Source organism: Balaenoptera musculus, chromosome 1, assembly GCF_009873245.2.
Source record: "Balaenoptera musculus isolate JJ_BM4_2016_0621 chromosome 1, mBalMus1.pri.v3, whole genome shotgun sequence".
Classification (NCBI taxonomy): domain Eukaryota; kingdom Metazoa; phylum Chordata; class Mammalia; order Artiodactyla; family Balaenopteridae; genus Balaenoptera; species Balaenoptera musculus.
The window spans coordinates 46,008,021-46,023,569 of record NC_045785.1 but is presented as its reverse complement, the minus strand read 5'-3'; the positions used below and the strand labels follow the sequence as shown (position 1 = coordinate 46,023,569).

The 15,549-nt window shown below is 55.5% G+C and overlaps 1 protein-coding gene across 7 annotated transcripts in view; it reads left to right on the top strand.

Moving 5' to 3' along the window:
- Positions 1–721: 721 nt before the first annotated feature.
- TTC22 (tetratricopeptide repeat domain 22) overlaps positions 722–15,549 on the top strand; it is a 34,140-nt gene continuing 19,312 nt past the window's right edge. For 4 of the 7 annotated variants that reach the window (XM_036842156.1, XM_036842118.1, XM_036842127.1 and 1 more), the window contains exons 1-3: positions 722–1,409; positions 14,877–14,932; positions 15,136–15,251. In XM_036842156.1, the coding sequence (XP_036698051.1) occupies positions 843–1,409; positions 14,877–14,932; positions 15,136–15,251 (739 nt within the window). In that variant the 5' untranslated portion in view covers positions 722–842. Of the gene's footprint in view, positions 1,410–3,413; positions 3,700–10,008; positions 10,570–12,879; positions 13,077–14,653; positions 14,776–14,876; positions 14,933–15,135; positions 15,252–15,549 lie in introns of those variants that run through there. The other 3 variants (XM_036842133.1, XM_036842142.1, XM_036842151.1) reach the window with 3 other exon arrangements.

Sequence of the window (15,549 nt, the reverse complement as noted above, 5' to 3'; positions counted from 1 at the left end):
ATCCAGAGTGACGTTTACAAGGTTTACCCACCACACCTACTCTAGCCCTGGGGAGGGAATATCACCCTCATGTCACAGATGAGGAAAGAATAAAGTGTGAAATGATGCAGCGACTCATTCAAGGTCACAGATTATTAGTGATTAGAGCCAGCACCTGGAGCTCCGTCTTTCCACTGGGGCCGACTGCAGGGCAGAGAGGAGGCAGAGAAATCCCAGGTGGGGAAGCCTGATAAATAATGGCCAAAGGAAGAGCTGCAGGAGGGGGCAGGCTCCATTCAGAGGAAGGAGAACACTGAGGGACTGTGGCGGGGGTGGGACAGCAGCAGGAGTGAGGGTGGCTTGGGTGCCGGGTTGGAAGGGCCGGGCCTGGCTCTCCTGTTCAGTGAGCTCACACAGGGTGGAGCAGTGCTCAAGGAGGAAGGGCCTGGCTTTTTGGGGTTCAGCAAACTGGGTTGCAGGCCTGCTGGGGCACACCCAGTTCTGTGACCTGGGCAAGTCCTTTCCCTCGTCTGAGCTTCAGTTTCCTCATCTCCTGAGCAGAGAGAGTAAAAGCACGCCTTTTGCCATGCACCGGGGGTTACACGCCCCGCGTTTGGCACTGCACCTAACAGGCACACCTGGTTGTGCAATGCGGGCGTCTAAAAGCCGCTGAGCCGCGAAACCGTAAACACCCACAGGGCGCTCCCGAGCCGACGCTCTGACCCACCCACCGGCGGGCGGCGCCCCGGGATGGGAGGTGGCTGCGCCCCAGGCCTCTGCGCGCTGACCCTTGCCTCCCGCGCGACACTCGCTTGAGGGGCGCCCCCATCCACAGCAAGGCTCAGGGGAGCCGCGGGGCAGCCATGGCGGAGCCCGAGGCCGCGGCCGAGGAGCTGGACGCCCTCATCGACCACCTGGGCTACCTACCCGGCCACTTCCACCTGGAGATGCAGCTGAACTTCGAGCCGCGCTCGCCGGCCTCGCTCCACGCCCGGGACCTGAAGCTGCAGCGGGACGGCCTGCGGCAGGAGCTGGTGCTGGCGGCTGCCACGCAGCGCCCCGCCGTGCGCCACCTCCTGGGCGCCTTCGCCTTCTACCTGGAGGAGCTGGACGAGGCCCGCGAGAGCTTCCTCGAGGTGGCCCGCGAGGACCCGGGCAACCTCAACGCCTGGGCCAATCTGGCGCACGTGTACGGGCGGCTGGGGCAGGAGGAAGAGGCGGAGGCGTGCGCCGGACGGCTGGCCGGCCTCATGGGCCTGGCGGGGGACCGCGGGGCCGCCGGGGACACCCCGCTCCGCGCCGCGCGCTGCCTGGCCGAGCAGGGCTACGCGCACGGCTTCGACGTGGGCTGCGCCAGCCCAGAGGAGCGGGCGCGGGTGCTGGAGGCCGGCATCGAGCTCTACGACAAGGCGCTGGGCCACGGGCAGCAGGTGGGTGACCCCTCCCCAGGCTGGGAGGGCTGGGGTCGCGGCCCCTAATGTCTGCAGGGATGCCCCCGGCCTCCAGATTCTCACCGAACCCTGGCCCTTTGGCTTCCGGAATACCGTTCCAGCGTGCCCCTCCCACCTTGAGTCCTAGACCAGGCTTGTAGCTTTTCTCTGCTGGACTAGGGCGTGGACCCACTTCCCAGCGGGTTAGCTTGTGTAAGTTTCTTTGCTGGCAGTACTGCAAACTCAACACACCAACTCATCCCTCTCATCCTGCACCTCCCAGCAAGTACCTGTCCCTGCACCTGTCCACACCCACCTAAGTATAAGCACAGCTCCACATCCCGCCAGAAACAGGCAGCATTCTTGCCTCCTCTCTCCCCCTCACACACCATAGCCATCCACTCAGACCCCAGATCCTGTCCGCTCCGCCTCCTCATATCTCCAGGGTCTATCCACTCCTCTCCTGCCTCCCCCTGCCAGCCCAGCCTCCATCATTCCCTGCCTGGGTTCCTGCCCTCTGGCCTGACCCTTCTGCCTCCTCCTCCACCCTTGTTGCCACTGTCATGTTGCTCAATCTTGCTGGCCATATCCGTCAGCTGCTTACAACCCCCAGTGACTCCCCACTGCCTGGCAGATAAGTCCCAGGCTCTCCGGTGGGCACTGGAGACCCTCCATGACCTTGCTCTCTGCCGTGTTCCCCCTTCCAGCCAGGCTTTTGCCACCGTCTACTTCCCCTTGTTCCCCGTGGGCCAGGTCTCCTTACAGCCCACCTTGCCACTCTTTCGGCCTCTTTCGGAGGTGCCCTTTGCTCTACCCTTGCCTGGAAGGTTCTCCTCGCTCTCAGGCATCCGCTCCACTGACTTTTCCAGGCTGGGTCAGGCATCTCCCCTGGGCTCCCACAGCACTGCTCACACTGTCCATTTACAAGTCTGTCTCCCCACCTCAACCTTGAGATCTTCAAGAGTGGGGACAACATCTGTCTGGTTTACCACTGTAAAGCCAACACCTGGCCAGCACCTGGACACAGTGGCACTCAGTAAATGCATCTTGAGTGAATGTATGTGTAGCATAGGGTCCGGAGCTAAATAGACAAATGCTAGGTATATTAGTTACCCATTGTTGTATGACAAATATCCTCTGAGACTTAGCAGCTTGAAACAATAAGCACTGATTGTCTCAGAGTTTGTGTGCTCAAGAACCCAGGCATGGTTTAGCTGGGTGCCTCTAGGCTGTGGTCTCATCTGAAGGCTTGCTCAGCTGGGGGCGGTGGGGTGGGAGTCTGCTTCCAAGCTCACACTCATGGCTATTGGGAGAATCAGTTCCTCACTGGCTGTTGGCCAGAGGCCTCCCTCAGGTCCTTGCCACAAGGACATCCTATGACTTTTGCTATATTCTCTTCATTAGAAGCAAGTCACTAGGTCTAGCCTACAGGCAGAGAGAGGGGGGTTACACAAGAGCACGAATACCAGGCAGTGGGGATCACTGGGGGCCATCCCAAAGGCTGCCTGCATTGGATGACAGACAAATGATGTAGAGGCATTATCCTCTTGTTACAGAAGAGGAAATCACAGTTCAGAGAGGTACCATGACTTTTCCTTGAAGGCACAGCATAGGCAGGGTTGAGCTGATAATGATGACTATTTGTGATAGTTAAATGACAACAAGCCTTCACACATGGGTAGGATGGCACCATTCACAAAGCCTCTGCACACCCCCTTGGAGCCTTTTCCACCAAAGCTTATGGCTCCCCCATAAGAGGAAATGTGGAGTCAAGACCTCAGGGAGTGCTGGGTGGGAGGCACAGACTTGACTTAAGGGGAGCAGGGCCGGGTGGAGGTTAAGACGGTAGACTCTGTGTCAGACAGTCCAAGTCCAAATCCCAATTCCCCATGCTCTCACCTCCGACTAGTCTGTAGCATGACTGAGCCTCCCTTTCTATGAAATGGGGATAATAATGGTGCTTGTATCCTAGGATTCCTCATCTGTAAAATGAGGAACAGAGCCTGCACAGAAACAGCAAGATCACAGACGACCCCTGCCTCTCCTGACCTGGGAGAGCCTCCTCCCCGCAAGACTGTGTGCAGCTGTGGCTATCCCCTGGGGCCGAAAGGAACCCAGGTCTCCTGTTTTAGAGCCTGAGCACAAGGCCCTGAATGCCAGCCGCCCTCAGTGGAAGGCGTGGCCAGCTTGGTGTATGTTGAGTGTGGTCACAGTCTCAGAGCAGGGCCTGAAAAGCCCTGGGCTGGGAGCCAGGAGTCCTGGGTTCTCATCTCAGCTGCAACCACCCACGGTGGGGCCTTCTCCTGTCTGGGTGGTGGTTTCCCCATCTGTGAAAGGGAGGGAGGGGGGACTGGATGGTCTCTGAGGTCCCTTCCTGCTCTCAGGAGAAGCCTTCCTGGAGGAGGTGAGCAGGGAGGCAAAGTTTTGGGCGTAGGGAAGGAATGGGGGCCGATTCCTCCCTCCCTGCTGCTGGTCTGCCCAGCCACAGTGGGGACCGCACCGTCCCCTTCAGTGACCGCCCAGAGGAGAGAGTGTCAAGCAGGACACTGCCCTGTGCTCCAGGGTGGGAGCTGACTGTCTCAGGTGGGAGGTGGCCTGTGCTGAGTCCTTGGGCCTGGCCCAGCGGCTGCTCCCCAGGTCTGCACAGAGTGTCTGTGGTCAGAACCTCCCCCCAAGTCGCAGGAGAAAGTGGGGATTTGGAGTTCCCCCATTTCATCATCTGAGGATTAGGAGAGATCATGCTTATAAAGTACCTGGCACAGAGTAGATGCTCAAGAAATAGTCGCAATCAGGATGACAATGATGATATTGTATAGTTAGAGCAGGAGGCTTGTGTTCAAGCACCCAGGTCGCTTATTATTTTGCTGTGTGACTTTGTACAAGTCACTTTTCATCTCTGGCCTCAGTGTCTGCCTTATAAACATTAAACAGTGATTTCTGCCTCAGTTTACTATGATTATCCAATCAAATCATGGGGTAAAAGTGCCCATAAACTGGTAAATTCTGGGCATGTCTGAGACACACATGCTCAGCATCTTAACATTTATTGAGCACCTACTGTGTGCCAGGCCCTAATGTTAAGAAGTCCTGCCTTTTAGAAGCTCATGGACAAAGGGAAGAGCAAACATTAGTTCCTTCAGTAACTAGTCTTCCCTGAGCCCCCTCTCTGGGAGTGGGGACTAAAGGGGCGTGTCAGAGGTGTGCCTATGACTGGCTGAGGTCACAGGCGTTCATTACATGGCCTGTGCCAGGTGACAATCATCTCTGAGTGCTGTACACCAGAGACCATAGTTTCTGAACCAAAAACAGCACCCCCCCAGAGGCTGACAAGGGAAGTGCACTTCGAGGACATCAGGACCCGTGTTGGAGTCAGCAGGGACCTGGCAAGTCCAGGTCCTGGGGATAGAGTGACAGTAACTGAACTTCAGAGAGGACACACTTCCTTTCAGCACAAGTGACTGAGGGAGGCTTCTGGAAGAGGCAGTAGTGTACTGGCAGGAATGAGAGGAGGGCAATCCCGGCTGGGGCGTGGTATGTGCAAAGGTCCTGTGGTGGGGACTTTAGTGACAACTGAACTGGAGCAGGGGATGAGACCTGGAAAGAGGGCAGCCAGAAGCTTCATGGGGAAAAGCACGTGGTGGCCCTGAGGAACTGCTGATGTGATCTCTGAGGTCTGGTTCCTGCCCTCCTCTCAGCTGCATTTCCTCTAACTTCCCTTGAACCTTACTTCCCAGGGACTCTAAACTTCTCATACTTCTCCAGACATGCTGTGCTGTTTCACAGCTGCCTGTGCAGGAACTGTTCCCTCTGCCTAGAAAGCAAACTCCATCCATCAAAACCCAGCTCAAATGTCACCTCCCCCTTGAAAACCTTCCTTCATACAATGCCCACCTTCACACAGTAATACTCATGAACGCTCTTCTCCGGGTGCCTTGTGGACTTCATCTTAGTCCTTGCAAGAACCCCCTGATCCCATTTTACAGATGTGGGAACTGAGGCAGAGCAAGGCTAAGTAACCTGCCCAAGACCACAGAGCTAGTAAGTGGCAGTTGAGTTTATGCCACTCTGACTCCAAAGCCTTTGCTCTTTCTGGAGAGGTGGGAGAATTGGGGTGCAATAAGTGTGATGCAGATGGCTGGCAGGATGGGGAGGGGAGCCCCCCACACTGGCCATCTCCTGGAAATCTAGGGTGGAAGTGTGGAGGAGTAGAGAGAGGGTTGCCGTGTATCGGGGGTGGTGGGGGGATAGGAAGGATGAGGGCAGAGGTGAAGTCAGCATGGGGAGAAGGAGGAGTGGGGAGAGTGGAGCAGCCGCTGAGGGACCTCGCATTGAGAGGGTCACCACCCACAGGAGCACAGCTGGAGGCGGGCGGCCAGGAGTCTGACCCACCCGGTGCTGCAGCTCCAGGAGATTTTCCATCCTGAGGGGGCTGGGACTGTCCCAGGCAGGGAGGAGCCCCCGGAGCTCAAAGAATGAAGAGCAGCCAAAGAACCAATGACGGCTGCTCCTCTGCTAACTAAAATTACAAGAGAAAACATTACAAAAGTTAGTAATTCAGCCCATAATCCAAAAATAAGCAGCGTGTCTGTGTCCGAGTGGATGAGTGTCTGTGCCTTCCCTCTCAGCCCTTCGTTCCCTCCCTTTCCTCATCCTCAAGTTGCAAAAATATGATGAGGCAGATTGCTTTATCCGTCATTCCTCCCCACCCCCATCACCTCTCCACACACGCTCACAGATGGATTCTTGGTGGAGTCTCCAGGCTGAGTGGGTATTAGGAGCAAACACTTTGCAGTTGGACACACTCGGTTAAAATTGTGCCTCCATCACCAGGTGGCTACGGACAAGTCACTTCACATCTCTCTGAGCCTCAGTTTCCTCATCTGCAAGGTGAGATTCTAACATCACCTCGCAGGGTTGCTGTGAGGATTAAGCGAGAGACCGTGAAGGGCTCCAGGCAGAGTGTAGATCATGTTGGGGCCCAGCCCCTCACCTTGCGCACCCTCTGGCCGCCACAGCCCTCAGCTTTGCTCTATAACAGTGGTTTCTGTCTTGCCCCCTAGAGGGTGAGCCCTCTGTCTTGGGCGACCCTCTATCTCTACCTACCACCCCGTGTCTGGAACGGGGTTGGACACCCAAGAGGGGTTTGTGACTGTTGCTAAATTTAATTTGGTTTTTTAGTCTTAAAATCCCCATTATTTTTCTAAAATAAAGTAACTCGAACTTATATTTCTCTAAAAAAGTAATATCTCTGTCCCAAGCTAACTCAATCATTTGAGTTTCTTCCCCTTTTCCCGGAATATTGTGTGGCTTCACACACACACACACACACACACGTACCTGCACACACAGGCACAGGTACACACACATGCAGATCCTTCACCCCTGCTCCTGGCCCAGAGCAGGCTCAGGGTGGTAACAGGTAACAACGGGTGCCATTGATCCAGCCTGTACGCCAGGCACGGAGCTCAGAATGTTATGTTCATTAGCACATTTGATTTTTATTCAAACCTAACAGACACACTGCCACTGGTATTGTGATTTCCTGTTGCACAGAGGACAGAACAGGCCCAGGGAGGGGACTCGCCCCAGGTGACTGGGTGCACACGGGGCATCCAGGTTTCACCTGGCCTGCTGGGGTGGGCGGGGATGGACCCAGTGCTGGTAGGCCCAGCAGCCAGCCTCACAGACAAACAAAGGTGCAGGCATTCCACACAGTCGCCTGGCAGGAAGGGCCGACACACACACACACACACACACACACACACACACACACACACACCTGTGCCACCAGCGGGGAGGCCAGCCCCAGGACCTGGGAATTCCTCAAGGAGCTGCCCTCCCAACAGCTCTCTGCCTCCCACATGCCCCCCTCTCTCCCTCAGCCTCCGTTTCTCCCTCTCCCCTTCGTCCCCCAACACCGGACCCTGACAACTCGGGCGCACGGTGCAGGCAGACGCGCTGCTGGGACCGAGGTCAGAGCGTTGGTGTGGGAATCTGCAGGCTGCAGGGACGCCCTGGGTGACCTGGGCTGGCTGTGTAACCTCTCTGAGGGTCCATGTCTCCCTCTGTGAAATGCGGACAGTGGTACCAGCCTGGCAGGGGTGTGGGAGGAGGAACTGGGGTCACGGAGGGAAGACCCAGCCCCAGCGAGGTTTGATGGACGCGTCCTTCTCATCCTCATCCCCTGATGGGGCTGCCAGGACTCCTAAGTGAGCCCCCGCCCTCCTTCTGCTTCCTCCCGCTTCCTCCTGCCCCTTCCTGAGCTCGCCCTCAGCCCAGCTCAGCCCAGAACCAACTTTGGGAAAAGAACAATGACATCGGGGAAGACCCCACTCGGAGCCAGGGGTCAGGATTTGGGTTCCTGCCTCAGCCCTGCCCCGACTGGCTGTGGGACAGTGGGCAAGTCCTCTGTGGACGGTGGTCATTTCCTCCTCTGTCACTGGACTAAGGTGGTGGCCAGGGTGATTTCAGGGACAAGAAGGACTTTGATAGTAGAGAAGTGGGGGAAGGAATGAACCTCCCGGCAGAAGAAAACACATAAATACACAGAGGGAGGTAGGAAACCACAGCTTGGGGAATGTCAGGCACGGTGTTTTGAGGACTTTAGAGTTGATCTCCAACTTTTGAGATCATGGGCAGGGTTTCTCCTCCCATGGTGCTTGCAAACACACACACATACAACTCTGCAAATCTGAGTGGTTTGATTTGGATGACGCTGGATGATGAGCCAGGGACTGTGCACTTGTGTGCTTTTCACAGATTATCTCACTTGCTCCTCCTAGAAATGCTGGGGAATCAGAACTGTTATTAACCCCATTCTACAGATGAGCAAACTGAGGCTCAGAGAGCTGTAGCAACTTGCTCAAGGGCACACAGCCATGAGTGGCTGGCTGGAACTGAACTCGGTTCTCTCCGACATGAAGCCCAGGCTGAGGGACAGCTTTCCTGATGCTCTAGCCCCAGCCTTCTGATGGCCTCGGTGCTGCTCACGTTTGCATAACAGCACCTTCTGAATTTGCTGCTGGCTTCTTTCCCTCCACACCTGGCAACTTTGGGAACTGGGTCTCCCCTCCTTATTGATACAGGACCCCAGAGCCAAAGTTGCCTGTAGCATCATCTGACCCAACTGCCTTCTTTACAGGAGGAAAGATAGAGTGTGTTAAGGGTGCACACAGCCCGGACCCACGGGAGGGGCTGAAAAAATGCAGGACTTCTTCAGACCTACCCGGTGCCAGGGCTGGATTTGTACCCAGGACTGGACAGGGTCCCTTTTCTCTAGGGACCATGGAATAGAGAAGTGGCTCTACTCAGTCCTGCGAGTCTGTGGAACCAGTGCAAAGCAAAGCAGGCTCACAGAGTCTGCGTCTGCGTGACAGATCTAGGACCAGAAAGGGGGTGACAATGGGGAGCTGCAGTCGATCTGCTCCACTCTTAAAATCCACAAAGACCATGCAGGGAACCCAGCCAGGGCTGAATAGGTGACTCACCTCCATGGCACAGCACCCATCCCCCCAATCCCCTCTGCACAGTCGCACTGATCACTCCCACCCATGTGCCTGTGACACAGGCAAACCCAGTCGATCATCCCTGCTTATAGATGCAGAAGCTGAGGCCCAGGCTGGGCCAGCGGACTTTCACGGAACCCTGGGGGGAGGTAGAGGCAGGGGTGGGACTCCAATCTCAACCCTCTGTTTACTCCCCACCCCCACCGAGGCAGGAGCTGGATGAGGAGAAACCCCTGCCCAGCCTCTCTGGAGCAGACCCCCCAGGGGTGCCAGGCCAGCCAGGTGGGCTGGGGCTGGGTCTCCGCGTGCAGAGCCCGAGGCTGCTCTGTGTCATCACAGAGGACATTCCAGTTGAGCAGGAAGAGCATAGTCCTGAGGCCTGCCACCTGGTGACTTTTATTTCTGCAGCATCAGCCTTCACAGACAGGGTCAGCCTGATGAGGTGGAAAGAACAGGGGCCCTGGAGGGAGGCAGATCTGAACTTGAATCCTGGCACTTCCCCCTGGGCTGTGGGGCTGTCCAGGCGGCTTTTCTCTTAGCCTCTGTTTCCTTGCCTGTAAAAGGAGGAGGATGCATTACACCTTCTTGGGCTGCTGTGTGGGTGGATTCAGTGCCACGATGCACGAAAGTGCCCAGTGGGCAGTTGATGGTTGAGAAATGTTCATTCTCTTTCCTCCTTCTCATCCCCCCTCCCCTGAAAGAGAATCAGTCAGCTCTCAGGAACTGACTCTGAAACACAGAATACAACATCCACAGGGGCAGAGTTCAAACCGCAAGGCAAACATTTTCCTTAAGAACGAATAAGGTCTCTGTATAGCCTATGCAGACACATATAGATTCATAAACCATTAGCATATTGAGATCTTCTATTGAAATCCTCTAAAATAGCTAAGCCCTGCAACATTTCCTTCTGTGGGGACCACCTTTTGAAGTAAATGGAATAGCCAGCTGAGACCCATCCTTACATCTGCCAAGTTAACACAAACCTGCTCTGTAATGTCTAATCCTAATCCTGATATTCTCTGCAGGTACTGCCAGATCACCCACCTTTGTCAATTTCCCACCCAGCTGTAGCAGCTTGGATCTTCAGGCTTCCAGAGGATCACAGCTGCTGATCCTTTTGCTCATTTAAAAAGAGATGCACTGGCCTGCCATTTTCACCTGGCTCTCTGCAGTGCTAGACTCTAGTGCAGTGGTTCCATCAAATTCCCAGGTGCTGCTGATGCTGCTGGTCGGGGGACCCCACTTCGAGGACCACTCGTCTGGGGTAGTCAGGTGCAGGAACTCTGGGGCTAAGCTGCTGGGTTCCCAGCTCTGCTACCTTCTAGCTATGCCACTCTGGGCCACAGGTGCCTCTTCTGTAAAACTGGGATAATCGTAGTCCCTACCTCCTAGGTAACCCCGGAGTTAACACATGTAAATTATGTGCCTGGTGCATTGTAAGTGCTCAATAAAATGCACTATTATTAGTATAGCTAAAAAAGCAGCATTTCCGGGTTTCAGTCCAGGCTTTCACACTGGCTGTGTGTCTTTGAGGATGTCTTCTCACCTCAGTGTTCCCATCTGTACTAGGGTGGTGATGATAACCCACTCTACATTCCACGAAGGGCTTTCTGAGGATCATGTGGCATCGGTGTGAGTGCACTTTGTAAGTGGTAAGCACTGTACAAACACTTGCAGCGAGGTGTTGTGGGAGTAACATGCACTTGAAGTCAGAGACCTGGCCTGAAATACCAGGTGAAGTAGGCACATCTCTGCCTCTTTGAGCCTCGGTTTCCCCATCTCTATAATGAGGGAAATACCGGTGAGGGCCTCGGAGGAGCTGGGAGATGTCCTGAGAACCCCTTGCCTGAAGTCTGTGCCTCACTCCCACCCTCAGCTAGTATCAGGATCTAACCAGCTACTTAAGGGCAGTGCTGGTGCCTGGGCCTTGCCAGCTGGAAGCCTCGGCGGGCTCACGCTCCGGCCAGTGCCCCCTCATAGACCCCAGAACCCCCAGCTCACGGGGTCCTGATGAGGATGAACAAGAGAAAAGGTGGGGTGTCCTGCCAAAGCCCACACGACGAGGCCCTCAGTCAATATTCCTCTCCTGGCAGAGGTCCTGTCAGCCCCTCCCAGGCTGCCTCCAAATATATTGCCTCTGGGAGCCATCAACTCTGGAAGTGAATTCCTTGCAGCCGTAAGAGGTTTCACAGCAACTTCATTCTCCAGGAGAGAGGAGGGGAGGGGGCAGTCAGAGGCCTGTTTAATTTAATTTAACATACCGTGGCTTGCCAGGTTGCCCCTGGTAACAGCTTCAGCTGCTGCTTCAGTTACAACTAGAAGGATTTTTAAAGAGACAGCCCATTTTAGGACCAGAATTGCACAGCAAAATGAATGGTCTCTCTCTACTAGCTCCATCACAGGGATGGAGGATTGGAACCCAAGCACAGTGAGGCTTCAAACTAGGTCTGTTTATACCATTAACTCCATTCCTGATTCGCAACCCCATAAGCCCTCCTGCAAATGTTACTCTTAAGTGGGATCTGAGGAGGGGCTACATTTGGGATTTGTCATAGAGGTGTCACTCAGCTAGCTACTTCTCTGAAAATCAGTTTTAGTCTTCAAGTAGAAGGGAAGGAGGAGAGTTAACCTTTAGGAGTTGCCCCTGCAATTCAGGCACTCTGCCACCAGGTGGTAGTATTGCTTACTTAGTGCAAACCATCACCAGGCTTGACTTACTCAAGACTATCAGAATGGTGGTGAAACCACTGGGTTTTACGTCCTGATACTAACCTGGTGTGACCCTGAGCAAGCTGCTTCACCTCTGTGGTCTCAGTGTTCTCAGAGACATAATACCTTGATCAAGGTAACTGAGTGCTGTGGACAAGGCTTCGGGCTAGGACTATGAAGGCATGAGTTTATATCCCAACTCTGTCATGTACTAACTGTGTGATTTGGACACATAACTTAATTTCTTGCATCTTGAATACCAAACAAGAAAGTTGCTATGAACCAGGGAGAGCCCTGAGGACAACACACTGCTCTTCAACACTGGGGACCTGTGGACCCCACGGGGCATGTGAGGCCCTAGGAGCACAGTGGGGGGTGGAGAGGTGGAGAGTGGGGTGAGGCAGGATAGCCCCGGACTCCAGAGCCTGAGACCTCGATGCCCCACCCAGAACTGAAATAGGGCAAAGCAGCCTCCTAGACACACCTGACCCTGCACATTTCTAATGCAAACCAGGAGAAAGGGGGCAAACGTTTATGGAGATTTATGGGCACAGTCTCCAGGCTGGTCACTGCCTCATAATGCCCCTTTGCAGATAAGGACACAGCCTCTGAAGGGTAACACATCCACCCAGGGTCACCCCCCTCTTGTGGCCAGACCTGTTGGCCACCCGAGCCTCTGCTCTCTGCACTGCAGCCCTCCCCTAGTCTAGGATACCTGCTGTCACTTGTGGTCACATCTCCTTGTCAGGAGCCTGAAAGGGGGAGCAAGTTCTGTGTCTCCCCACCATGACTCAGTCTGGCCAACCTCAAAGCAGGCATGGGGACAGAGGTCACGAGATCACAGCCACAGGCAACCAGGGAGACTGAGGCACATGTGCCTTTGGTCCTTCACACAGACAGGTGCTGACATTATGTCAAGGTCCTGGACCAGCTTGGCCCACAGTAGGTGCCCCATGAATCTGAGTCCCCTTCCCATGTCCCAGGTCCCGTGCAGGTGCAGCAGGTAAGGTCATCTGGCAGCCCATCCAGCTTTTTGCTTTGGCCAGTGTTCTCCATTGTGCTCTCAAGGATGCCCTTTAATCCTTGGGTCCCGCCGCTCTCCCCTCCAGACAGCCCTGTTCCCAGCCAAGCCCCCATACACGTATTCCAACCTAAGTAACAGGATAACTCTTCAAGGTGATATGGATGCAAAAACACACCGGATCCTGGCACTCCCCCCCTAACCCCTTCTATGCCTCCCCATTGCCTTGCAGATGACTTCCAGGTCCTGAGTCTGACACTCAGGGGCCCCTCCTGATGTTCCCCTGCTGGCTCATCCCCTCGCCCCTTACAACTGGGGTTCTAGCCGCTCCGGGCTGCATGCAGCCCCCGACACACCTGCTCGCTCATCTCTGAGGTTTTGCACATGATGTGCCCTCCATCTGATGCCCTCTCTCACCGTATCCACCTGGTTGGTTCCTACTTGTCCCTGAGAACCCTGCTCCAGCACGTCCTCCTCTAGAAGTCTTGGGGGTCCCCCTGGATCATGTAGGAAACCTCTTCCCATAGCCCCTGGTGTTCCTTTTGCTCTAATTTTGTCTTTGGTCTGGCTTTTCTGCCAGACCTGGCTTGGGTCAGGGTTCAAGACACTCCCCTACAGGCAATCACACTGCTCACTGAGATCTACTCACAGGTCCCCCTTCCTCTCTTCCTCCGAACCATCCAAGGCCACCCCAGAGCAGCCGCAGCCTAACTTGGCAACGTTAGCTCCCGCCACACCCCAGTCATACTCACCGTGCCCCATGCTCCCCAGCTGCCCACTCGTGTCCGTGCTGAGCCCCCCGTCTGGAATGCCCTTGTCCCCCAACCTCACCCTATCAAATACCACTGCTATTCAAGGCCCACCTTACAGCCCATCCTCTATGAGACCTTCTCAGAGTCTTCTGGCTGGAAGTGGCCTCTTCATCCTGCTGCATTTGTCTGCATCCCCCTCTCAGCCTTGATCAAACCCTGCTTCATATTATAGTTATTGGTAAGCCAGTGTAATGAGGGGAGCAAGGGCTTTGGAGACTAACAAATGGGGTTCAAATCCCAGCTCTGACACTTGCATGCTGTGTGACCTTGGGCAAGTCATTTTGCCTCTCTGAACTTCAATATGTGCCTCTGTAAAATGGGGATGACGCCTACCTCATAGGTTGTTGTGAGATTGAGATGATGAGTGTCAGGATCCTGGCACATGGCAGGCGCTCCTTCAAACCCCATTATTTATGGTCTCCCCAACTGGGTTGTGAGCCCATTTGGGCCAGGGTGCAGGTCCCATTCAGTGCCACAGCTCCATAGCACCCAACACATCATAGTTGGGCCTCACACCATAGATGCCTCACACCATAGAAATGCTGGCTGGACTGAATGCTTCATCCTAGCTGCTGAGGGTGGGGTGGAGGGATAATAGGGGCCCGGAGCTGAGACGGCCCCTGCGGATGGCGGGTGGTGAGTGCAGAATGGAACCTGGAGATCAACCACAGGAGATGAATGTGGAGGGAGGGGCTGGAGCCTGAGGCAGAGCTGCTGATATGCACTGGGGGTTTTATTGGTTTTCATTAAAATTCCTTCCCAAGGCAGGAGCAGCTAGCTACTCCCATAAATAACGTCATAAATATTTTATCTGGTGCCCAAGTCAGTCTAAATGCACAGCAAAGTTGGCAAGAAAAACAATGGGAAAACAGTTCAGGGTGGGGTCCTGGGCTTGAGCTGAACTCACTCACATGCCCAAAGGGGCTTTCTCAGGAAGGTGGAAGCTGAGGGATGGCGCCAAAGGGGAGAAGCGGGGGAGAGAGAAGGTGACTGGTGGAGTGTGGGCCCTGCGGCAAGGGTGGATCCAGGGCACAGGTCGGGGAGCCAAGGGGGAGGGGAGCTTAGCCTGGAAGGCAAGACGCCAAGGGGGAGGGGAGCTTAGCCTGGAAGGCAAGACGCCAAGGGGGAGGGGAGCTTAGCCTGGAAGGCAAGACGGGAGGGAAGGAAATGGATGCCACGCCTGCTCTGTGATGGACACCTTGCTCGGGGCATTCACACAGGTCATCTTGTCAACTCCTCTGTGGTCACAGAAGTGAAGTGACTCGCCCAAGGTCACCCAGCCAGCCAGTGGCAGAGCCAGGACTATGACCAAGAGTGTACTTGCTGCTTCTCAGGGTTCAGGGAAAGCATGGGAGTCTATGAACAATGTCCCAAATGCTTCAACAGCAGCAGCACAAGCCATTCTCTGCTTCCCTAGATCCCAAAGGAGGAAAAAAGGGGCTGGTACTTCACCATGGCAACGCTCTTCATCAGGTCAGGCTACGGGTTGGGGATGGGATGGTGGGGAGGGACGGGGAGACATGGGGCCTGGAAGCCAGGGGAGAAATGGCTGAGCCCATCTGCGTGGCAAGGGCTCCCCGAGTTCCCCTCCCTGCCCACTGGCCCGGGGAGGACTCGCGGCACCCTGGGGATGGCTGGGAGGGTGCTGACCAGCCGCGTCCCCTTCTCTGCCACAGGTTAGATGGCATCTTCCTGGAGCTGGGCAGCGAGGAGCAGAAGAGGTTGCCGGCCTTCAACCGCACGCTGGCCCTGCTCCGGCAAGTCCTCAAGTCCTCGGAGCCCCACCACCAAGGCAGGACCCGTGGGCACGGGTGGGAGAGGAGCCTCTGCCCCGTCCTCCCTGCACCCGCCACCAGCCCTGCCGGTCTTGTCACTGTCCCCACCTCTAGCACTGCTTCGCTGTCCCTCACCCTCTGTCTCATCCACTCCCTTGTTCACCTCAGGGAGCTCGCACACCTCGCACAGGTGAATGGGCGCCTGCAGATCACTCCAGGTGCACGTGTCCAGGCCTGTCTGTGACCGAAAGTGTAAGAGACAGAGTTCTCGCCATTGCAGCCTCTTATCCCCATTTTGTGGTGGGGGGAAGGAAG